The sequence below is a fragment of the Passer domesticus genome, chromosome 9 (assembly GCF_036417665.1).
Source record: "Passer domesticus isolate bPasDom1 chromosome 9, bPasDom1.hap1, whole genome shotgun sequence".
NCBI lineage: Eukaryota > Metazoa > Chordata > Aves > Passeriformes > Passeridae > Passer > Passer domesticus.
Window position 1 is genome coordinate 35755126 of NC_087482.1, and position 25220 is coordinate 35780345.

The 25220-nt window shown below is 53.6% G+C and overlaps 1 protein-coding gene across 2 annotated transcripts in view; it reads left to right on the forward strand.

Annotated features, from left to right (window-relative positions):
* Positions 1-25220, forward strand: part of PLXNA1 (plexin A1) — a 112400-nt gene that overhangs the window by 45569 nt on the left and 41611 nt on the right. For both annotated transcript variants that reach the window (XM_064432727.1, XM_064432728.1), the window contains exons 4-10: positions 3599-3739; positions 5764-5864; positions 6308-6431; positions 8375-8528; positions 9214-9313; positions 18094-18208; positions 22753-22953. In XM_064432727.1, the coding sequence (XP_064288797.1) occupies positions 3599-3739; positions 5764-5864; positions 6308-6431; positions 8375-8528; positions 9214-9313; positions 18094-18208; positions 22753-22953 (936 nt within the window). The remainder of the gene's footprint in view (positions 1-3598; positions 3740-5763; positions 5865-6307; positions 6432-8374; positions 8529-9213; positions 9314-18093; positions 18209-22752; positions 22954-25220) is intronic.

Below are 25220 nucleotides of genomic sequence, written 5' to 3' on the forward strand. Positions count from 1 at the left end.
TGCTTTGGGATGATTCACCCAAGAAGGGAGTTTATAATTTCATGCCTCTGGCTCTCCCCATGTGCTTAAAAAGGCAGCAGCCCTTCAAGACCCTCACTCCTGCTCCTGTGCCTCAGTACAGCCCCAGGAGCTGGCTGCCCCTTGGGGCTCCTGCAGCTCCTGGGAGGAGGCATCACCACCAAGCTGCTGCCTGAAGCCAGCCCAAGGCAGCCAGGAGTGAGGGCAGGAATCCTGAGCAAGAAATTAGTGTGAGTAATTATTAGTATTGGGTAATTATATCAGCGTCAGGATGAGGAGAAAGGTTAATATGTTTATTTATTTATTTATTTATGGTAAATGTCTTTTCCCCTGGGTGGGAAGGCAGCCAGGGTGGGCAGGAAGGAGAGTGTTTCTGAGGGGGTCTGCTCTGATTAAACTGCATCCTCTCCCCCTTTCCCTGCTCCCACTACCCTGGGTGCAGGGAGGGGGAGGAAAGCAGCCCCTTCCAGTGTCTGTAAGAGATGGAGGCTCCTTGTGCATTCCTTGTGTATTCCCAGTGCATTCCTTGTGTATTCCTAGTGCATTCCTTGAGCTGCCCTACCATGCTATAGTCCAAAGAGCCCATCCTTATCCTGCTGGCCAGGATGGGTGGTTCATGTGGGGCTAACCCTGCTGGAAAGGCCCTGATGCTGGATTTTCACCTCTGTCTGCACAGCAGTGGGGTTCTTTGGGCACTTGGGTCCTGCTTGGCATGGGGGAGTCTGGGGTCTATCTGCTCCCACAGGTTGCTCATGGAAGTTGTGGATGTGGAAGATGTGGATCCCCAGGAATGTTCAAGCCAGGTTGGATGGGGCTTTGAGCAACATGGTGTAATGGAGCCAGGGAGCTGGAACAGAGGTGTTAGAACTAGATGAACTATAAGCTTCCTTCCACCCAAACCTTTCTGTGATTCCGATCTCCTCATGCTGGAGAGGAGTGTTAGGATGCATTTTCCTACCATGACCTAAGTCACAGTCTCTCTCTCTGCCCTGTGCTTTGGCCAAGCAGAAAACATCATGATTACCAGCTCTTCCAAGTTTCATTTTCCTGATTCCCAAACACACCTACAGGTTATCCTCAACAGGGGAAGAGCTGCTAGAGAGAAGGGTTCTTGTGTGTGCGTGGCCCCACCAGAACATCCTGACGTGTGTCAGGCTGGGTTCCAGCCCCGTTTGACTACTGAGAGTATTTTTAGGTTCTTCCTGGAGCCTCAAATTAACTGGAAGTGCTTCATGTCTGTTGTTTTTTTAATACATCTCTTTCTCTTTCCCAGCACTGCACAGTGCAATAATGTAATGGGGAAATTACCCCGCTAGTTAAAAATTACTGCCAGCGCGACACGCAGCCATAGATCTATTTTAGAACCAGGGTAAAACTGTATCGATTATTCTGTGCCGCAACTGCGGCCCATAAAAGGATTGGAAAGGTGTGTTTGTCACCTTGCCATAGTGAGGTGGGGTGATGGTGCGTTGCTGGGCAGTGGAAGGGGTGCTCCCTGTTACGCTCCTCCAGAGAGCAGGCTTGGGAAGGAGTTGGTAGGGGAGAAACTGAGAGCTGGGAGGGGAGCAACTCTGAGGAGATGTGGGGAGGCAGGGTTGTGCTCTGGGGGTGATGCTGGGTACCACTGAGCAAGGGACACTGCTGGCCATGTACTATGGATGTCTGCGGCTTGGCCTCCTCTCATCTGTTTGGAGTAGGAAGAAACGTGGCCCTGGACCTGGGCAGAAAGATACCCCTGCCAGAAAGGCAGGCAGAGGCTTTAGCACCTCTGGGGTCCCCAGCATACAGTGGTACCAAGTGTGAGGCTGATGGGGAGCAGAATCTGTGCAGGGGTCTAGCAAAGGATGCTGAGAAGCCGTGGGAGAATACCAGGACAATTTTGGGTTGTGGTGAAGGCTCTTCTGTCCTGTGGAAAGTAGTGCAGGGGGTTTTTGGCTGTGCTGTGAGCTCCCAAGAGTTAGCCTGGCCCTGCAAACCCAGTTGTCACATCCCTGGGGAGGGGGCAGCCCCTTTGCTCACTGCTATGCAGGACTCATCTCTCTCTGGTTGCTCAGGGGTCTCTTTCTTAATTAAATACATTTGTTTTGTAAAACTGCCTAAAAATAATCCGGGGCTGGTGCATGCAGGAGGCTGGCAGTGAATCAAAGGCGCCGCTCTAATTAAACGGGCCCCGGTTTGTTTGTGAGCCGCATACATTTCCATGCTAATCAGCTGCACACCGGGATCCTGCTTTCCCAGCCCCTATCCTCCTGATTGGGAACTGTGCAAATGCTGGCAGCAATTTACTGCAGGAGCAGGCGAGGTGGCCAGGCTGCTGAGGTGGCTGCCGTGGGGGCACACGGGGTGGGCATGGATGTGCTGGGCTGTGGGAGTGGGTGTGATAATCAGGGCAGGGTTGTGGGATGCATTTGGGGGGGGGATGCTTCCAAGCAGCCAATTTGCCCCTCTCCTGAGTCCTGCAAATGGGGATGCTGGACCAGGTCTCTCTGTGTGCCAGCAGCAGCGTGGAGATAATCACAGGCAGAGTTTGCTCCATCTTGCTGGGCATGATGCTGCTGCTGGGATTTTTGCAGAATGTATGGCTGGTGTGGCTCCCATCCCATCCCATCCCATCCCATCCCATCCCATCCCATCCCATCCCATCCCATCCCATCCCATCCCATCCCATCCCATCCCATCCCATCCCATCCCATCCCATCCCATCCCATCCCATCCCACCCTCTGAGCATTTCTCTGACGCTGCCCCATGCCATGGTCATCCTGAATTTGGGAGTATCACGAGTAATGGGGTGAGCACAAAGTCCTTCTGGCTGGTGGAGGTGCCAGTCAGGGTGTGCCAAGTGGCAGAGCTGAGTTCAGCCCAGCGTGGTGTGTGCCTGCAGCCTCCTGATGTGCTGCTCATCGGGAACCGGCGTGCTTGGGAAGAGCTTTAAGGTAATTGTGAGCCACAAGGAGATTAAAGCCTTCATCATGGTCCTGCTCAGGGAACAAAGGCGCTCTCTGAACCTCTGTTGACCTCCAGCTTCCTAGAGACCCTCTTGACTTCCCCGGTCACGAGTCCAAGTGTTTCCTGTGATGGGAGGGCGGGCAGGAGCCGAGCCTTCACCGCAGCATTCCTGCCTGGCCGGGCTCGGGCCGTGTGTGTGAGCTGAGCTGCTCTCTGCACCCTGGGGCAGGATGGGGTTCCATGCTTTGCTGCAAGATGGGGACTCATCTGTTCTGTGCTACAACTTGGAGGGGTTTTGGGGCTGGGCAGCAGCACATGATGGCTTGCAATGTGAGAGCCAGGGATGTGTCCTCCCACCCTGGAGAGAGATGAATGCCCTCGGCATGAATGTGGTGCAAATGCGCCAGTCAAATGTGGTAAAGCAAAGAAGGCATTGCAGTTTGGTCTTCTGGAAAGGGTTGGGATGCTTGCAGAGCAGTTGATGCTTTGCTGTGCTGCAGGGGCTGTGGAGTCACCCCACTGGTGTGGGATGGAGGGGTGGTGTCCCTAATGGGGCACATTCTGTATCCCCCATCCTGGTGCGGGCTGAGGTGTGTGAGGGTTCATGCTCATCCCCCCTTGCTCTCCCCACAGATCCTCGTGGACTTGCCAGCTGAGAGGAAGCACCAAGCTCTGCAATATGAGAATGTTGTGGCCCACGAAGGCAGCTCCATCCTGCGGGACCTGGTGCTGAGCCCTGACCGTCAGCACATCTACGCCATGACTGAGAAACAGGTGAGGGGAGGGGTCAGCAGTCCTCTGCTCTCCTGACTTGGCAGCCCACACTGCAGCCCTAGTCTACAGTCCTGAGTGCTGGGAAGCCTTTTGGGCAGCTCTCTAGGGGGGCTGCCCTTTGCTTCCTGGGATTGGAGCTGCCTAGGGACCCTGGGGCAGCTCCTCCCTGCAGAAACACTGTCCTGAGGCTTTAATTGTTAGCAGCAGCTGCTTGAAATTCCCATGGCCCCTGGGGACCAAGGGCTTCCTGACCCTTCCTTGCTGTGAGTGGCTGGCCATAAATCTCCTCCCTGTTTTGGCCGTCCCCTCCTGAGCAAGGGTTTTGCAGGTCAGCGGGAGCTCCTTGCTCCAAACAACTTTTTGTCCTCTGGAGCAGCTGCTTTTGCATGACAGGGCAGAGGGGACATCAGGCTGGTGCACCCCAGACTGCTGGTGTGCACCCCTTGGTCCCTGGCTCTGCTTGTGCTGAGCTAACTGGAGGTACAGACCCAATCTGGATCTGGTGCTGACATCCAGGCAGCATGGTCTGGGCACATTATAGGAAGTTTTGGTTGTCTTGGTGTCCCCAGGACCTGTGGGAGGGCTGCTGGTGTGAGTTCATCCACCCATGGGCTGAATGGGAGGGAGTGAAGCGGGTTCCTGTCATGGTGGTGACACTCTGGATCTGGTGTCAGCACACCATGCCTGGCAGGTGACACAGGGTGGCCGTGCTGGGGTGTGCTGTGCCTGTTCTCCCAGCACCTCTGCTCCTCTGCCCAGCCAGGGGTGTGTGTGTGACTGGGACTGCAAGCAGAGCTGGGAGCCTCACAGTCTCCTGGCCACCAGCCCGAGGGCTTGGGAGGGAAAGGACGAGTGAGCAGGAATGTAGGTTTGTCTAGACAGTCCTGAGGGGACAGCACAGTTCTTTTCCCCCTCCTCCCAGTGGCTGTTTCTGGTTTCTGCTCTGCTGCAGGAAGCATGCAGCTTTCCAGGTGGGGCAGAACCTGCATTTGGGCTCCTCCATGCAGCTGTCCTGGGCTGTGTTTCCATCCCTGGCTGTTTCTGTCCCAGGGCTTGCTCAGCTGAGCTTCCCCTCTGTGGGGCAGATGTTGGAGAAGTGGATGCCAAGGGGGCAGTTGCATTGTCCTGGACAGGGCATCTCCTCCAGGGACCACCACAGTTCCTGGGACCTGACACTTGTCAGGGCAGGGTCTGCCAGGGGGGTGCCCTCTGCTACCACCTGCCTAAAGCAGTGTCAGGGACAAACAAATGGGAACATTAGAGGTGTCCTCACCACCCTGGGGGGACTGGTTGGCTAGGAAATCCCAGCCCTGTAGACATCATGCTGAGCCTGTGCTCTGCTGTGCTGTTTGGAGGGAGAACACCCCAGGTTCAGCCTTCAGTAGAGAAGTTTGCAGATTTTAATTAATGAGTGAGTGCTGCCCCATGGGAGCAGTGGGGAAACTGAGGCACAAGCATGGCAGGCATGGGCAGCTGCTTGGTGCTGCAGATTCCTTGTGGCAGGCAAGCAGGAACCCCCTCCCTGCACCCCCTCCCTGTCCTCCCTCTTCTCCTCCCCTCTCCTTAATAAAGCCCACTCTCTTCCCTAGTACGCTCGGTGTTATCAGAGTGCTGGTGGAAAGTAATTAAATGAACAGTTGTAACAGAGCTCGAAGGGCTTGGAGAATGAGGGGATTTTAATCAAATCTGGAGGAGCAATTAATAAAGGACTGGTAACCCTTTCAGAGCAGGGCTGCAGCAGCCATGGGGTGCCTGGCTGGCGCTGGGAGCCCACATGCAGCTGAGTTGGCCCAGCCCCCTCTCAAATACTGCTAAGGTGCAACAATGAAAGGAACTTTTTTGGAGTAAAAGTTCTCTGGGGTGGGAGTGTTGCCTGCAAATGTGCTGGGCCTGGGAGAGGAGTGGGTGATGGCGAGGGGCTCAGCCTCTCCTGCCTCCCCACTAACAGCCCAGGGTGAGCCTGTGCTGGGTCTGTCTCTGCCACGTCAAGGTGACCCCCTTCACTCTGTGCCTGCTCCCCACAGGTGACGCGTGTGCCGGTGGAGAGCTGTGAGCAGTACGAGAGCTGTGAGCTGTGCCTGGGCTCCCGGGACCCCCACTGCGGCTGGTGTGTCCTCCACAACATGTGAGTACAGCAGGGTTGTCCCTGCAGCTGTGCCAGTGACCTACAGCTGACAAAACATGTCCATATCCTTGGGGACATCCCTCCTGGACTTTGGCTCCAAAGTGCTGCGAGATGGAATGGTCCGAGGGGTCAGTCATCCCCTCGTGTGGTGCCCAGGCTGTGCTTAGGAGCCTCTATGCATGGTGAAGCTGCTGCCAGGGCCTGCTCATCCTGCCCACAGGCTCCTGGGTGTGGCATTCTTGTGCCAATAATACAAACTGAATATAAAATACTCCTGCAGTCTCAGGGGAGAGCAGAACTCCGGTATGGACCATGGTCATCCTCAGTCCCTACCTGGCCATCATTTCCGTGCCAAAGGGTCTGTTTGCCGTGGTGCCAGCCCAAAGCCCTGCAGGAGCCCAGGGGATTCTCCTCCTCACCGTGGTGCTTTCCTCCCCCTGCAGCTGCTCCCGCAAGGACCGGTGCGAGCGGGCGGACGAGCCGCAGCGCTTCGCCTCGGAGCTGCAGCAGTGCGTGCAGCTCACCGTGCAGCCCAGCAACATCTCCGTCACCATGTCTGAGGTCCCGGTAAGGCACCTCTGCTCCCTCAGGCTCCCCCCCCCCACCTCCTGACCCTCTGGAGGCAAAGGCTGCGGAGGAGGCAATTAAAAATAACTGATGACTTGTACGGTGAATAGGGAAAAAGGGGAAGAGAGGTCTGAGTCAAAGCAGAGCAAAGTGCAAGGCGTGGATGGGGGCAGGCCGTTGGCTCCATATTGATGGAGATAGTAAACCAGGTGATGATTATTCAGAAATGACATAACTGAGCAATAAATATTTCTCCATAATAAAGCATGACCATCAGAAATGCCATTCATAGGCCAGCAATCGAGCTCTAGTTCAATAGCCTGTCTCTGACTCCAGCCTGCAGCAGATATTTTGGGATGAGACTTTGATGCTCAACTTGCTGCTCTCTCTCCGTGCAGGCAGAAAGGATGAGGCACTTCCCTGAAGTATTTTTCAGGCCATTAGCACCATGAAGAGAATAAGAAACAGCATATACTAGTAATAAACTGCAAGGTCTAGATATCTGGCACTTAGGAATCCTAAAGAAGTTGGCCAAGGATTTCTGTGGCCTGGGGATGTATGTAATAATATGCCTTTGTAATAAATAACTGAATGTTGAGAAAAGCCCCAGAAACAGAAAAGGTGCTCATTTTTTTCTCAGATACATAAAGGACCAAATAGCCAGAGACTGCTTTGTTTTACTTCAGAATTAGAAGAAGAAAGGAAAAAGAACAGGTTCAGAATACACCTGATAATGATTTAGGGATGGGAAGATAATTTATGCCAGTCAACGTGGGTTTGTGTCTGACAAACCCCATTTTGCTCTTTGGTGAATTTATGACTTGAATTAGAAGAGGTACTGTGGGGATGTGATGTCTTTAGGCTCCTACAAGGCTTTTGACTTGGTACAACACAACGTTCTGATTAAAAATTAGCATTATACAATATTGATAAAGCACGTGTTAAGTGGATTAAGAACTGGCTCCGTGACAGATCTCAAAAAGTTCTCATCAGAGGGGAATTTTCGCTGGATGGAAACAGTTTGGAAAGCACTTCTGCAGGGGTAAATGCTCTTTGGTAATGTGGAGATAAATGTGATATGGCTGCAGATGGGACCTGTGGACTCTTGATGCTCCTGGGGTGGAGCCAGGAGCTGGGCAGTGCTTTCACTCCTGGGGTAATTATCTCCATACTGGTGGCAGGATGCTGCACAGAGGTCTGGGGTGGATGACACAGGGATGCTCTGCTTGGGCTGGAGTGCAGCTTTCAAAAGGAGGGACTGAAAAACTCCCGTAAACATCATGTAAATGAGTTGAAGGCTGGAGAAAATGCCTTGCAGTGAGAGACTTCCAGAGCTCAATCTGCTTAGCTTATCAAAAAGAAGATTAAGAGGTGACTTGATTACAGAGTATAAGTGCCTTTACAAGGAGCAAATATCAGGGACTAAAGGGCTTTTTAATCTATCAAGGAAAAGCATAACAAGAACTAATGGCTGGAAGCTGTGAAAAATTCAAATTAGAAATAAGGCAAGCGTTTTGTAAAGTGAGAACTGCTGACCCTGGGGATGACTTTGTGAAGGAAGAGGTGGATTCTTCCCCTCCTTGCCTCTGCTGGAGTGGGTGCCTTTCTGCCTTTCTGTGCAACATACTTCAGCCCCGATGCTGTTCTTGTGCTCTGTAGAGAGCTGAGGCATAATGGCTTGTGGTGTGTTGAGGGCAGAGGACAGAGGCTGTGAGTCATTCCAGCTCTTAACCCATTTAAACCTGAGCTCCTTCCTTGAGCAGGGAGGTGCATGGATGGGGCTCCCTTGCAAAAGCCCAGAGTAGATCTCCTCACTATGTGTGGGTGGCAGAGGAGGGACTGCACCCCGTGGTCTTTTCTGTTGACTAGACATACACACAGCAGACACAGGGGAGCCTGTTTTCCTAGCCCTCTGTGCTGATGCTCTTGCCTCTCCTCCCTAGCTGGTCCTGCAGGCCTGGAACGTCCCAGACCTCTCGGCAGGAGTCAACTGCTCCTTTGAAGACTTCACCGAGTCAGAGAGCCGCATTGAGGATGGGAAGATCTACTGCAGCTCTCCCTCTGCCAAGGATGTCATCCCCATCACCAGGGGCCGCGGTGAGCTTCTGCCCCAGAGTGGAGGAAAGCCTGAGACAAATGTCCCATGTATTACCCCACAGGCAGAGGTGGAGGAGGACAGTCCTCCTGGGACAGTGATCCCAGTCTCGGGTCTGAACCCCACTTGGGTTCTTGGGATGTAGGAGGAGAAGGACTAGCTGCTCATGGGAGGCTGGTTCTTTAGTCTCCTCCAAGCCATGGGCACAGCTTATGGATGCAGCCTAAGGCAGTGAGCTGGGAACTAGATAATCCTTAAGGTCCCTTCCACCCCAAACCACTTTGTGATTTTACTTGCTGACCACTCCTGGTCACCCTGGCCCTATTTCCATCTGTGAACAATTCCTGGGTAGATGTGGCCATGGGGTCTAGGACATTCTTCTGACCCCAAAACTATTAAACACTCTTTCAGCACACCCAGTATAACCTAAGGCCCCAGTCTCCACGCCAGCAGGTTGTGTTTAGCTGTAGGGGCTCAGAGCTGTACTTGGGCTCTGCTGGCCCCTTAGGTGTCTGAGTGGGGGTGGATGAACACACTCTTTTTATTGCCACACTTGGAGGATTTTGTTAATTAACTGGACTGAGTGGTGATGCCCAGCTCCCTCCAGCCCATCACAAGCCTTGCACTGAATGCTGGGCCATGCACTGTGTCCTTTCTAATGTCTTTTTTTGCCTGGGTCTCTTGCAGGGGACAAGCGAGTGGTGAAGCTCTACCTGAAATCCAAGGAGACGGGGAAGAAATTTGCCTCTGTGGATTTTGTTTTCTACAACTGCAGCGTCCATCAGTCGTAAGTGGCCTGGACTTTGTGGGAGGGCTCCAGGAACAGATTGGTGGGATGGTGTGAGACGGGGAGAGAGAGTTCTCAGCTTTGTGGGTGCTGATGTTGCAAAAGGAAAGGGCAGTTGAGTACAGTGGTGTTTACAGTGAGAAACCTCCTCTTTTTGCCTGTGTAGGCTGGGACAATGACCAGAGCACCCACAGTTGGTTTGGGTGTGTGGGAACATGTAGCGTCAGGAGAGAACCTCGTGTAAGAGCAGAGCTTTGGGTTTGGCAAAACTGTGGAAGAAAAAACGAGTTTACTGCACTGCAGACTGTAGAAATCAATCCATGTGACTGAGAACGCCAAGTGTCTTGTTATTCCTGGAAACAGTTAATAGGAGTGGCTTGGCAATGCAAGAGGAGAAGCCTGTACTTTCCTGCCACGGTACCTGCTTCCCAGGCTTGCTGGAGAGGGAGCTGGAAAGTTACAGCAACATGGGATGGAACATGCCACATGTCCTGGGGCGTTTACCCAAGAATTTCCTAACTGGAAGTAATTGTGAATTTGCCTTCTTGTCAGGCTGCTGTGAAATCTACTCCTGTAAGGGTTTTTAGACAGCTTGAGATATGTGTTTGATAAAATAGAGGAGGTGCGGATTATTGATGTGCTGTCTAAGCAAGGTGTCTAAAGTCTCAAACCACAACTCCTGCTGAGGAGCTGCAGACAGTGTTCTTGAGCAGTGGGGGATGGCTGTGCTCTAGGACCGTCAGAGCTCCTGCTGGGGTGTGTTTGGGCAAAGAATTTGGAGCTCAAGAATGGAAGAGATTTCATTTCTCTGCCAGAAATCTGCCATGGATGGTGGAGCTCTGGCTGATCAGTAATTACAGACAAGCAAATGCCAAGTGATCTCTTTTGGATGTCTTTTTGCAAAGTGTTGAGCCTGGCTTGGGGGCTCTGCTGGAGTTCACTCCTCCAGAGCCTGTTCAGAGTTTCCACTTTGATCAGGGAAGAGCAGGTGAGATGCAGGTGCCCTGGCTGGGAACCCACCCACAGTGAGCTCCAGGAGGGATGTGTCAGAGGAGAGCCCCTGCAAAGTTCCTGCATCACAGGGATTCCTTCCCTCCTGCTCTTTGCACCAGGAACAGGGCTCCTCCTGGGAGCGCTGTGCTGGTGAGGGAGGAGAGACTTTGCAAACTTGACTTTCTCCCTCACCTTGACTCTGAGATGAGCTTTGTCTCCCTTCACATCCTGTGGTTTCAACACCATTAGCTCAGCTTTGGCTCGGGCTGGCTGCATGTCAGAATTTTGCAAATCAAAAAGCAGATATGACTTTTATTTTTGTAAATGAAAGAAAGATGGCTTTTAAGCACAAATGGCATCAGATTTGGTCCAATCAGTGGTCCAGTGGGAAGAGGTGATGAGGGAATTGGCATTTTATTTTATGTGCCTGACACAGGAGGGGAAAAAACCCCTACCCCCCCTGAAACAAACCTACAACAAAGAGCCTGACTGATTTATTACTGCGTTGATGTTTAATTTTGGATGCATTATTTAAAAAGGCTAATTATGGATGCATTAATATTTATGGCTCCAGTTGAAGCTGATAGAAAAGTCCATGTTCTGAGCTGGTGAACATTATTATTTTTTTGACGTCAAGAGTTTTAGGGTTTGGAGGTAGTTTTAACTATGTGACCTGCAGTCGAATCGTAGCCAAAGAGCATGACAATACCTCCTGGGATGATGCAATACTTTTAAATACCATTTGCAGACAGGCGTCTTTAATGGATCTCTCTGGAGTTAATAGCCTTTCAGATCCAGGTTTCATATTTTGTGGAGGAAAATCTATACGTCAGCCTGATAAATTCTGTATTAGGAACAATGTGCTTTTCCACGAGGCTAATGTTTTTCCTGTGGAGATCTCTGATCACTGTGCGTTATGTTTTCTTTTTATGTTTGGATGGCTTTGTTTAGGTTGGAAGGCAGAGTTCTGCATGTCGAATCATTTCTCAGCTGAGGACAAAGTGTTTGAGTGAGATTTTTCAGATGGTTGTGGAAAGATGGGAGGCTAGTGAGGCAGCTCTTAGCTGATGTCAGCTGGGGTAGCTCCAAGGGAAGCCAGTGCAGCTCCACCATGTGCACCAGGGAGAGTCTGACCCCTCTTATTTTCAGCAGACATCTGGAAAGGCATCAGCAAAATGTGGGTTGTGGGGCTGGTCCTGCTGCTGCGGGAGCATCCTGGCTCTCTTATTTCCCACCACCTTGGCAGGTCTTCTTCCCATGCATTTTCAAGAGCTGCTGGAACCTGCCTGGTCAAGGGAGGGGTTGCAGAAAGGAAGATGCATCTGATCACTTCTGCAGGAAAGGAGGGTACAGAGGGGGTTGGCTGCCTGTGTGTTTGGCTGTGATGTTTGAGCAGAGGGGGTGCCTTCCAGGTAGAGCTCCCAAGCTGTCCCATCTGTTAATGCAGGGCTTTATGCCTGTGTGATGGAACTGTTCTCATCACAGACCAGCATCAGTGGCTCCTGGGATACTTTGTGCAGGGTCCTTGGGAGCCCTGGTCTGGAATTTGCATCCTCTCTGGGGATTCATTCCTTTGCAGGAGTTACCTGGAAGCTTCTGGAAGTCCCAGCTTTATGTCCCAGCTCCTGAGGGGCTCTGGCATGTGTTTTCAGGCAGTGGTGTCTTTTGGGCACCCTGCTCCTGAAGGCTTGGGCATTGGGCAGGGAATACTTGTGGCTGAGCTGTGGAATGTGGATTTAGCAGGGGAGTGGAAACCAAGGGCTTGATGCAGGGAACTGGGGCCCTTGCAAAGAGGGATCTGGGTGGCTGAGGGTCCCTGCCAGCCACAGCAGGGGAGCAGGGCTGCCCACAGGCTGGTCTGCAGCTCCTGGGGACCGGCTCTGGTTCCTGCAGTGGGGAATGAGATGAAAACCCCCATGGCAGGGAGGGGCTGGGTTCCCCTGGGGGTTTCTGGTGGGACCCTGCTCGAGTGCAGGCGTTTGAAGGCGCTCGGCACCTTTGATCGCGCGATGAACCAGCCGAGCCCCGCGCGCACGGGCAGATGTTGAGGTCCTCTTTGTCAGAGCTAAACGCCTTCTTCAAAGCATTTGTGGGGAAATGAGTCCCCTTTTAAGATAAAGATGTAACACCAGGCTCCCTGCCTGCCTCTGGCAGAGCTTGCTGGCGAGGTGGGGGAGTGGGGAATCCTCACAGAAAGCTAGTGAGCAATTCCAGGGAATAGTAAGATGTATTTATTTCTTCCCTCTGTTTCCATGTTTTCTTGCTGGATTTCTCCTCTGGAAACTCTGTTTCATAAGTCCTGTTGTGGTTTGGCTTTTTGGAATGTGTGGCTGTGGGAAGGGAGCTGGCAAGTGGAGCGGGATGGGGAAGAAGATGAGAGCCTTTGGTGCTTCCTTCAATTCTGTGGGCAGGTTTTGCAGAGCTGCTGGTTTTTCAAGCACCAACGTGCTCAGCTCATCACCAGCACGTCCTGCCGCTGCAAGGTGGAAGCAAAAATTCAGGTGTGGCACAGGGAAAGGGGGAAAATCATATCAGCAAGTCTGATTCCAAGAGGGAATCCAAGCATCCTGGAAACCTGTCTCCAGTCCAGGAGGTGGCCATGATGCTACCAGCCTTGTGGTTGTGCCTCAGTGTAGTGACAGCAGTGACACCCATGTCCCATCAGCTGCAGGGTGCTGAATTTCTCTGACGCTAGGGCAAGGGCAGACATGCCAAATGGCTCTAACTCCTCCAGGCTGGAGAGATGTGACTCTGCTGTGTCTCTATCCCACAGGTCAGGCTTTCCCTGTAAGCCTACATTAAGTAAATGGGATTTTAATGCATGTCCCAAGGGCTGGGAGCAGCAGGGTTGTGCTGGTAAGGCAGGGCTGGGCTGTTCTGGTGGCCGAGGCACCCTTGTGCCACTGGGCTCCTCTCTGCAGCCTTTCTTTCTGCCCACACATGGAGTGGCTGCTTCTCTGTTGGCCCACTGCTGCTTGCTTCCAGATGCTTACAGATGCTTTCTTTTCAAAGGCATGGACAGATGGCTGCAAGCAGTTGAGTGAGTGTATCTGAGTTTTTGTGGCTGAGTGGTGTGGTGGTAGCAGATCCCTGTGTGTTCCTGAGCTGGGGCAGGTGGAAAATCCTGTAGGATGGCCCCAGAGACAGCTCAGGATAACCTGGTTTACATCATGTGTGTTGTGAATGAGGAGGGCTGGTACAGCCTGGTCAGTAAGGGGAGGCAGCTGAGTGTCTTTCAAGAGAATTATCTTAAAACCCAGGACATTATTCTGCATCCTCTGGTGTGATGGTGGATGCTCTGGACCACCCTGTAAGGACCTTGGCAAAAGCTGGCAGGGATGGAAAAGAATTGTGTTGGTGTGAAAGGAAGGGCAGAAATGGATTGAGATGGGCAGGGCTGCAGGGAGACCAGAGCTGACTCCCCCCCATGCCTTTGCTGGGCACCAGTGAGGAAACTGCCTGTGGGTCTGTGTAGGGCTGCGGGGACACTGAGCCTCTGGTTCCACTGCTCTTCAGGATTTCCCCTTCTCCCTAGAGTAGAGAGATTGATATGAAGCCCAAAGCACTGCAGTTCAGCCCCTCAGCCCTGACAGCTGCTGCTCCAGATGCAGGCTGTGCTGGAGCTGAGTATTCACTAAGGATGCATCCTCCTGCCAAGAGGAGATCTGAGGAACAGTCAGGGGGCTCGCAGGCGGCTGTGCTGTGCCTGTACAGATGCTGTTTTCATCAACACTGTGTTTATAATTTCCCTTCTTAATGGACCTCCCCTGCTCTGCTCTTGGTGCCATTCAACTTCCCCCTGTTCCTCCCCCCTGCCCTTCACTCCATGTCCTTCCTTCCTTCAGGGACGTGCTGTGCCATGGAAATAGCCTCGGTGTCTGTGTGTGCCTGCAGTGCTCACACCTCCCGTCCCGTCGTGTTTGCTGCTCGGGCTTATCTCACTCCTGTGGATGCTGGTTTTGTTTTCTGCCCCCGCTGTTCAGTGTGATGAGGAGCTCTGGGCTCCTTTGGGCACGTGGCACCGTGGCATGCCTGGGGCTGGCAGTGCAGGAAGGAGAGTGAGTGAGGAGTCTGGATCCAGCACTGCTGGCTCTCCACACTTCCCATCAGCTGCAGCTTTGCTTTGGGTCCTGCATGGGGACAGCTGGAACCTCTCTGTGGTCACTGAAGGTGCCTGCACACTAGGGAGGAGTCAGTCCCTGAAGCTACCCTCAGTCTGGGCTCATCCTGCAGTGATGCTTTTGGCTCTGTACCCACCCTGGTCTTTGCTGTTCTTCTGCCCTCTCTGCAGCTCTGCTTCTCTGCAGCCCTTTCCCTAGCATGGCATTACCAAGTTTGGGATCATTTATGGAAGTGGAGGGGAGCTTTTGGCCCAGCTGTGGGGTGAGATGTGGGCAAGCATGGGGGCTGTGGAGAGGCTCTGGCTTTGACCCTGGGGCACTCAAAGTTGAGCAGAGCTGCTTTGTTGCCTGCAAGGATGCCTTCTGTGGCTGGGGGAGGTTTCAGGCCAGCAGTGAGCCTGGACTTGTTTTGGGATGGGGCACTTGGCACAGAGTGACCCTGAAGTGCTGCTCTGAGGCTGGTGCCATGCCTCTATCACGGGGTCATCAGGAGGCAAGGAGGGCACTGCCAGTGGGTCTGGCCCCTTTCCCTGCCTTGCCTGGGCTTCATCTCCTCTGGCAGGGCTGGGGAGGAGGCAGATGGGGAACAAGCTGTGGGTCCATATCAGTGCTGCCCCCCCACCCTCTGCTCCCTGCCTCACTGGGCTGCTCGCTCTCCTGGCACGCTTTGGGGAGGCGGAACACTTCAACACATGAAGGAGAGCCTCCCTCTAATTACCAGGAGTGATGAAAGCCTCTTAGGCAAGAAGTGATGAGGGAAGAGTGCCTGACCGTGGGAAGGAGAGAGACGGCGCAGATGGCACCGTGCTGCCGAGCAGCCTGCTCCCGTGCCAGGAGCACACACAGTGGCACGGACACACGGGGACACAGCCCCAGCCGTGCTGCCCAGCCTGACCAGCAGCCAGGGAGCCCTGCCTCAGCTCCTCTCCTGGCCTTTGGGCTGCTGTGGTGGTCAAACTGCCGTGCTGAGGCCAGCAGGACCGAGGCAGGCTGTGATCAGTGTTTCTCCACGTTACTGGCACCCAGGTGCTGACTTAACTCACACTGTGACCTGGACTGGCTCTAAATGCAGCAGAAATGCTGCAGAGCAAGGTGTGTGTGGGGAGTGCTCTCACAGTGGCATTTGATGTTCTTATGGCAGAAGGGAGAGTGTGGAAATCATCACTGAGGATGGGGCTTTAGGAATGTCTCAGTTAAATTAGAAGCAACTGGGAGGGCCAAATTAGGAAGGGGGAACCATGCACCTCAGTGTATAGGTGGAGGATAACCTGAGATCCTTTGACAAGTGGAGACCAGCTGGGACCTGCAATAATTAAATGGCAAAGGAGACCCTCCGATGAGGAGGGTGTTGAAATAGCCAAGATTTGGCTCTGACCCTGGAGAATTGCAAGCAGAGCTGCAGATGTTGGGGCTGGGGTGCTCGGGGCAGGGCTGCATCAGGAACTTCACCCACCTGCTTTGAGGTGCCTTGTGAGGTGATGGAAAGGACTGGGGAGTTTTTTGCAGACCCTGAAGGACCTGGTGACTGCAAAATCTCTTCTTTGGAGGATGGTGGGGGCAATTAATGGGAGGCTGTGCTGCAGCTTGATAGTTGGCTTGTGGCTGCTTGTGCTTCTCTCTTATGTGACCTCTCTGGGGCTGAGCTACTCCCATGAGGATTAATCTGAATTTTCCATGTCCTGTCCCTCCATATCCTGGATTTATCTGTCCATTGGTCCTGCTTGAACCCTTAGCAGGAGGGCAGGACTGTCCTTTGCCTTTGTTTGTGTTCGCTATTTCCCCCACCCTCTGCACCTCCCTCCATCAAAGCAACCAGAGATAGGAGGCTGGGGCTCTGCTTTTAAGTTGAATCTCTGCAGCTGAAATAAAATTGCATATATTTGCATAAGGAGCATCTCAATTAGCATATTTGTGGGTAAAGCTAAAAGGGCTGTTCATTTGGAAGTGAAAATGTGAGCGAAACATGGAAATGACTTCCAGCCCCCTTTGCAAGCAGCTTAATTAAATATTTCCTTAGTGTGTGCGCATGGATTTGGGAAGCTCTTGCTGTATATGTAATGGTGTGTGAAACCCCAGGGCAGCCCGGGAGACCTGCTCCTGCAAAGCCTTGGGTGTGTCTTTGCACCCTGGGCTGCCCTCACCCTGTGGCCCCCTCAGGTCCCCACACCTCCCAAGTGACAATTCTGCTGGAGGGCGAGGGATTTGGCATGCCAGGCTCTGCCACCGAGGATATCTTCTCCACGAAGATTGTCTTTCTGCTGCCTCACAGGGTGATGCTGTGTTTTCCTGTCGTTTCCCAGGGGTAGAGGCAGAGGTAGCTGTGATTAGGAGGAGGATTGGGCTGGGCAGGGCTGCCTGCCTCCTGCCAGAGCTGTGTTCAGGGAAAGAGCCTGTCTTTGTTTAAATATAATTGCTTTGGGCCTGATCCTTTTGATGCTTGGATCTGTGAAGAGCAGGTATGAGCCTTCTAGGGTGAAAACCAGTGCTGCTGCTTTTTTATTTTCTTCTTTTTTTCCTTTTTTTTTTTTTTTAAAGCCAGGCTGATTATTTTTACTGCCTTTTAACCTATGCCTCAGCAGCTCTCCCATCTTCTCCTTGGGAGAACAGCTTAGGCTGCACAGACATGCCTGGTGCAGACCCACCCTGTGAAGGCTCGTGTACTGAATGTGGGACCTGTCTGCTCTGCCCCCCCAGACAGCATGGCAGGGAGGGCTCAGCCCCTTCCCTCCTCACAGGGCTGAAACCCCCAAAAGCCTCCCCCCAGCTGTGGGATGCAAAAGGGATGCCTGGGAGGGGGTTATTGAGGGAAGCTAACCAGGTTGTCAAGGTGCCACTCCTGTGAATGGCTGTGGGACTCTGTGTGTCCCCTGCTGCTTTGCAGAGAGCCATCAGGTCCCTGGGGCTGGTTTCATTGCTAAGAGGAATGGAAAGCAGAGCATGGGGCTCCTGGCATCCTTGGGTGCTGAACACACACCCAAAAAAGATGGGGAGAGGGAAGCAGGAGTGGTCCCTGTGCACAAAGAGCCCTGAGAGGAGGATGAGGGCGGAGATGGAAGTGTCAGGGTCTGGGAGAGGTGGAACCCACAGGCACAACGCACGCGCGGCTGGGGAGGGCTGGGGCTGAGGGGGCTGAGGGAGGGGGTCACACACAACCTATTGTGAGTGCCTGAAAGGCTCTACAGTCCTGAAATGTTAATCTGACCCAACCTTTCGCCAGTTATAATTTTCCTCTCAATGAGCATGCATTAATCTGGCCCTTTCTCCCCTGTTCCCCTGTGGTGCAGAGCCCTTGTTCTGCTGCCTCTTGCTAAAATCGCCTTTCAGTGAACCCAAATAAAGCTCCCAAAGTCTGGAGCTCAGCCCCTGCTGGAGTGGGGCAGTCAGGGTCAGCCTGCCAAGAGGAAGAGGGAACGTGGCCTCTTCAGCTGGGACACAAATCCTGCAGTGCCTGAAAGATCATATCCCCCCACCCTGCCACGGGCAAAGCCTGAGGGCTCAGGTCATGCAGGCATCTCCTCCCCAGTGCCTGGCCCATGCCCCATGGATAAAGGATCCTTTCCACCCCAAGGTACAGGATCACCTGGGCATGCTGTCCTGCTGAAGCATCCCAAGAAATGCCCCTGCCTTGCTGCTGCCCTAACACTGCCCACTTCTCTCCCTCTGCAGCTGCCTGTCGTGCGTGAACGGCTCCTTCCCCTGCCACTGGTGCAAGTACCGCCACATCTGCACCCACAACGCTGCTGACTGCTCTTTCCTGGAGGGACGTGTCAAGCTTTCTGAGGTAAGACTGTGAAACTGCTCTCCTTGGCTGTTCTGGTCCTGTCAGGGTCCCCTGCCCTTGGGGAAGGGGTTAGAGGAAGGCAAACTCTTCAGAAACCATTCCCACTGCCTCTCCTGGGGTGCTGGGACTACCTGAGGAGCAGTGAGGGAGGAAAGGGAAATGCTGCTGGAACTGTGTGCTTGCTGGTGGGGAGAGGCTGTGTGGCTGAGGAGAGGCAGCTCGGGAAGTCGGCTGAAGCCCGGAGCACTTTAGGCTGAATGAAAGGAAAAACAAAGGCAGAGATGCTAAAGCATTTTCCTTTGATGTTTGTGAAGGGAGCAAGCTCAAACTGTCATTGCAGAACAACTTGTTTTTGGAGAGGGGAAGGTTGAAATCTGTAAAACAAACTGTTTTGCTGCACCTTATGCCTTCTTCATCTCAACTGCTTTGCTAAGGAACATGTTCTTTTGTGGGGGTTCATCCTGTGCAGCATCCGTGCCACCCACTGGGGAAAGCTGCCATCAGCAGGGTGTTTGCAGGACATCCTGCTGTCCCCAGCTTGTGGTGGCTGCTTGGCTTGAGTATGGAGGTCTGGCAAGCCACTGCTACACTGCTGGCTCTACAGTAAATGCTGATTTATGTCCTGAAGAGAGAGTTATGGGAAGGAAACTCTGTCCCTATTCTGGAAGGGGGCTCCACTTAACGTATCTGGGTTTCCCACTGACTGTGCATGGCCCCAGTGGGAAGGTCCTGCTGCCTCCAGGGGAATTTACTAACTTGAGAAAGTTGGAAAAAGCTGTTTTCTCCTTGCTTGTGCTGTGAAGAAATCCAGTGAGCAATCTGCCTATCTCAGGCATCCCAGAAGCCTGCCCCTGAGGTCATGCTTCCAGCCAGCCAGCCAGCCCTGGCATTGCTTCTGCAAATGCAACACGTGGTGTCCAGATCTCTGGAACACAGCAGTTCCCATCTGCACATTCCCCTCTCTGAGGCCATGGGATCTGCCCCCCTCCCTCCAGGTGAACCCCAAGGCATCTGGCTGTACCCCTCAGTGGTGGTGCCCTTGGGATGTGTGCAGCTGTCCCACAGGCTGGCTGTCAGGAACTTGTGTCACTCCCCAGTGTGAACAGGGTGTCCCCCAGCAGACCTTTTGGCCACACTGGGAAATGGACCAGTGCCTGGTCTGAGGTTTGGATCGCCTGGCTCAGCCTGTTTGCACACTGGTGTGGCCTCAGCAGTTCCCAGCAGGGATGGTGAGGCACCCCCAGAGCAGCTGCAGCTGTGGGCTCTGTGACCAGGCTGGGATGAGACATCCTGTCCCCATCCCTGGGGTGGTGTGGTGGGTGGGGGGCTCGGTGCCAGTCCCATGGCACCACCAGACAAGTTAATGGTAGACATCCAGCCCTATCCTCTCTGCAGGAAGGTTATTTTAAGCAGGATTTGGTCTGTTGTGTTGGCTGGAGTGTGGTGGGCACTGGTCACGAAATGCAGGGACAGAGGGTGACTGTCTCTGCTCCTTCCCATGGGCAGTGCACCACAATTTCCTGGGTGGGAAAGTGGTTGTTTTGTAGGAAAACAGAGCGATCCAGGGCACTCTGTCCTGGGCATGCCAGGAATGCTTGTCTGGATTTCTGGGGGTGGCAGGGCTGGAATGGGCAAGGGTAGGAGCCACCACTCACATAAATGTGCCTGAAAATGGTGACAGCAGTCAGGATGTCCCTGTCCTCTGGCTGTGGCAGCTTTAAAGCCTGGGCTCTGGAGGTTGCCCTCCTCTGTGTCTTGGCTGGGGGGTGCAGGGCTGGGGAAGAGGAGATGAAGCAGCAGAGGCTGCTGTTCATTTTTTTTCCACTCATGGTGTGCAGTGGTGGGCAAAGGGTGGTCAGTGATGGACACTGGAGTATCCCATCCCAGAAGGCTGCTCTTCTGAGACAGCCCCTGCTGATGCAGAGCTGCTGTGGAGGGTGAGAGGCTCCTGGACTGTGGGGAGCAAGTGTGTTGGCTCAGATTAGGTAGGTTCAGCTTGTGTTTGTTCTTCATTCCCCATCCGTGGGAATGGCTGAGGACTTTGTGAAGGAACCTCAAAGCTGGGGTCAGGCCCAGTCCCAGTCCCAGACTGCCTTCATCCTATTTCTGCTGATGCACAGCCTTGCAGCCGGAGCTGGGGACTGCCAGAGAAACCCAAATGGCAGCATTTGCAGTGTGATTCTAAAGCTCTCACCTCTCCAGACAAACTTGGACATCCATGTCATGTTCTCACCCAGATAGAAAAATGGTTTCAGTGGAGATAATCTGAGTTGTGTGCTGTTTGGGAATTTGTGGAATTGGGGCTTTGCCTTTCTGCTTATCCCATGCCTTCATAGCTGCCTCCTCCTGGGGCCTGGGGCTCTGCTGGGGGGGGGGCTATTTTTGGCAGGACACAGAGCTCTGTGGGCTGTGCAGAGTGTTCCCAAGGGATGGAAGTGCTGGGCAATGCCAGACCGAGTTGTGTCAGCGGTTGGACTTGCTCATAGGGGAAATGAGTTGTCCTTGTACCCCCACCCCTCCGGGCACCCTGGGCGCCCACCAGCACCAGGTGCTTCCTGTTTGGGCACAGGCTGACATTTTTGCTGGATGAGACACTTCTGCTGGCAGATGTGGAGCGTGTGACATCATGGGGGGATTCAGCTCAAACTGTAAATGAGCAGAATGAGCCCCCCTGCCTATGTGGGGAGAGGGACACCCGTGCCTGCTGTGCTCCCTGGGCATGCCTGCAAACAGCCTGGGGGGCATGGACTTACCCACCACCCCAGCTGGGCTGCAGCAATAATTACTGAAAAAGGAGGAGATGGGAGTGTTGGAGAGTGAGCCAGGAGTTAATACTTGCCAAGTGTGAGTGTGCCCTATGGGGAAGGCTTGTGCCACCCATGGGGTCCCTTGCAATGTGGAGGAGATCAAGCAGGCAGGGGCTGCTTCCTCTGACAGCACTTCCAAACTGGAAACTGGTGGGGAAAACCACCATGCAGTCATGGGGACACTCCATGGAAATGGCAACAGGAATGAGGTGTCTCCCCACTGTGAGCTGAGCTGATTCTGAAAGTGGGGGGAAACTGAAGCCCCACTTTGCAGAGTGGCAGCCATGATGTGGAGCAGGGAGGTGACAGAGCAATGCCCAGTGTCCCAGACTGCCCCAGCCCTGTTGCCATCTCTGTTCCTCTCATCTTTTATTTTGCTTAGTTTATTTTGGAGATAAGTAGTTTCTTCCCTTGAAAACTGTGCTTTTGGGGAATACAGACTTGTGAAGAACAGAAAACCCAAAGAGTAAAAGTAGTTGGGTTTTTCTGTCAAGATTCACTAAATGAAACAATTTCTTTTTCTTTTCTCTGCATTGTTTGAAAGTTAATTAATCATACCAGCAGAGATAAAGCCTGGCACTTTGCAAGGTTCAGCCTGGCTTGCTGCAGGATGGCAGGAGGCAGCTGGGCAGCCTTGGTCACACACGGCTGCTGCTGGCCTTGGGGCCAGAGCTGCCCCTGCAGCCGCACTGTGACCCTTGGGAGCTTTGTGGCAGCAGTGGAGTGGCTGCCTCCACTGCATTTCTGTTTCTAAAGCAGCTCCCATGTTATTCCCTCTTGATGTTATTTCAAGCCAACACTCTCAGGAGTAGCTGCTGTAGGTGTGAGACCTCTGCCCGGCTCGGCAAAGTCGGTGTGGGATTGCATCAGGCTGTTGTTGCAGAAGTGTTACCCGCCAGGGCTGCAGAGCTGTTTTGCTGCCTGAGCTCATTTATTTTTGCTCCCTCCTGCTCCCCTGTGCTTTGCACACAAGAGTCACCAGCTCCCCTAGAGCAGCTGGGAGCCTGTGGCTATTAAAAGTGGAGTGCTTTGCCCTCCCAATGTCTTCTTCCCCAGGGGCTGGCAGGAAGGTGCTTTCTTCTCCAGCTCAGACTCAGCAGCATCCCCTGGCTGGAGTCACTGTGTGCTGGGCAGCCTGCAGCCAGGCTGGGTGGGGTGACACTGCTTCAAGCTGGTGCAAATAGAAGCACCAGCAGCAAAATTTGCTGTAGAGCAGGTTCTCTGCCACGCTGCAGGGGTGCATTGCTGTATCAAAGAGGGAAAAGGCTTTTCTGTCTGCTTATGGAGGAAGGGGGATGCAGGCTGTAAGGGAAGCAGGAGGGCTGAGCAGGTAGCTTGACAATGCACAGCCCAGTGGGCATTGACTCTGAAACCTACTGGCTGCAATGATGGCATTGGAGTCCATATTGTTACCAGTTGGCCCAAACACGTGTTGCTGTAGCAGTGGCAGGTTTCAGATTCCAGAGATGGATCCTCTCCCCACCTCCCACCTAAATCAACCTGAGCTGTAGAAAACACTCTACTGCCCTGCCACCAGGTTCCTTTGTGCTCTTCTTTCCTGTCTTCAGGGCTTTGGGCAGAGCAGGTATAGGATGCTGGTTTGGGGTTGCTGCATGTGAGGATTTTCTCAAGCACGTGCTCAGGGTGGTGTTTGCCAAGGCTGCCAGCCAGGAGAGGGTCACAGGGGTGCTGGGGGAGTGCTCCTGTCTCATCATCTGCTTCTTGTTCCCCTTGCAGGACTGCCCTCAGATCCTGCCTTCCACCCAGATCTACATCCCCGTGGGTGTGGTGAAGCCCATCACGCTGACGGCCAAGAACCTGCCCCAGCCGCAGTCGGGGCAGCGCAACTACGAGTGCATCTTCCACATCCCCGGCAGCACCACGCGCGTCACCGCCCTGCGCTTCAACAGCACCAGCATCCAGTGCCAGAACACCTCGGTGAGTGTGCCAGGAGCTCTCCTGGCTGGGGGCTGCTCCTTCCTGCCTGCCCCAGGACCACCACGGGCAGTTTTGTGCTCTTGTGGCAGGTGACAGGGTTTGTGTTGCTTGTGGGGTGTGAGGCAGGCTCCCTGCCACTCCCTCCAGGTGCATTGGGAGGCTGCTTGGGGTTGTTCCAGATAGGATCAATGCTGAAGCCACCAGGATTTAGGGAGCACTTCCAAGGAAATTGGGTTTGCAAAGCTGAAGAAAGTTGCCTGGACTGGAGCCAGCAGGGCCTGGATGTGCTGGAGCCCCCCTGACACCAAGCTGTCCCATTTTACAGGCGGGAAGGAGGTAACACCTCTGTGTCCCCTTGCACACATGGAGCCCTCCACATGCAGCTGTGCCTGCCAGCCCTGCGAGCGCTTCCCCTCCTCCCCTGCAGCCTCTGTCCATCCCTGACTGCATCCCTGATCTGACCAGCAGCTGCCTCCTTCCCCTGCCTGCCTGCCCTCCATCCCATGCTCCCTGCATCGCTCCCTGCCTCTGTGTCCTTGCCCCCTGTCACTTCAGCTCTCTCCTACAGGCATCTCTGCCCTCTCCAGGCACCTTGTCCCCTAAGGGGGGGAGCGGGTTTACCCCTGGGTGAGCTGTGTGTGTGCCTCTCACTGAGCACTAGGCCCATGAACAAAGCCACTCTGGGTGCTAATAGCCCCACTGGGAGCTGCCATTGCTCAGCTCCTCAGCTGCCTGCTGTGCTCTACACCGACCTGCCCTCATCCAGATGCAGCCAGCCCCTCCCTTTGCTCTCCCATTTAATCCTTTTAAAATTTGTTTTTCATCTCTCCTACTGTGAAAGCTCATTTGCAGCCTAACACCAGTGCTGATCCCTGCTCTCTTTGGTGGCACAAGTGACATTTAGAAACCACTGAAGATGAGCGCTGGCTCCCTCCCTCCTCCAGCGATCCCAGGGCTGCAGAGCCTTGGGACAGGAGCATCCTGAGCCATTGCCTCCTGCCCTGGGCAGCAGTGCTGGGGGATGCTGTGCAGCCAGTCCAGCCTCCTGCCAGCCCTGCTCTGCCTGGGGCTGGCAGCTGTCTCCTGCCCAGCTCTGTAGTGTGGGGTTTGGCTGAGTTTGTTCCAAAGCAGTCTGGGACACGTGTGCTGCAGGACGCTCCCTGTAGGGAAGTGCTGTGGCTGCACAGTGCTGACAGCAGCAGCCTGATGGCTCCTGGGGGTGTTGGGGAGAGGTGCCCGTGCCAGAGGGGAGCCTTTACATAACAGAGGTGGAGCTTGCAGAGAGGCTCTGAACGATGTGGACTCATTTCTCCCCACTATGTTTCAACTTGTCAAGCAGGGGGGAGAGTCTGAAGCACAGTGCATTCCCCGTGTTTCCCAAGGGATGCTGTGGCTGCCAAGATTGCATGGCCTCTGCAGCTCTCCTCCAGAGGAACAGGACAGCTGTAAGCAGCACCTTTTCCTGGGCTGACAGTGGTGGATGTTTGACCTGGAAATTGTCAGGGGTGCTGTGACAACAGCACGGATTGTCAGAAGGGCGTGTGTGTGGTGTTGTGAGGAGCATGGGGAACAGGTAGCTGCAGCTGCATGGGCTGCACTCTGGGGCAGGAGATGTGGCTTTTGGGTGCAGGGTGGCTTCACAAAGAGAAAAACAGAGTTTTGACTTGAAAGAAGCTGCTTTGCTTTCAGGGTCTGCTTGCCTGCTTTAATGTTTGAGGGCAATGAGCCAGGCTGCATTATGGTGTGGGGGATTCAGATTCACACTTGTGTGGTGTTTGTCTCCTTCATGCCTTTTTGCAGTCCATCTGGCTGCTTGATAGTGCTTCAGGCTCTCCCAGCCATGGCCCAACGGCTTCTTCCATTGCACCTCATCCTTCGGGTTAGGATTTTGGTGTGGAGAACACTGGCAAGTGGAGAAGTAGGAAAAGGATGACATCTTCCCAGCCAACAAGTGAAGGATGAATGCCAAAAGGCATTTAAGCACGCAGTGTGTCCAGGAGTTCAGTGGGATCTAAACAAGAGGTTAAATACTCTGTGGAATAAGGGATGCTTTCCTGAATCACTGGTGAATGAAAGGCATAATAAGTCAAGCCCCTTAAAACTCTTTGTCTTTTGTTTTAGTGCTTGCCAAACTCCAATGACTTGTTAGCACTTTGAAGAAAGGACATCTTGGTTAAATATTCAGCAGTCCATTCATTAAGGTCTGAGTGTTGACTATAAACATGGTTTGAAACACCCAATAGATCTTTGGCAAACTCAAGGGAGAC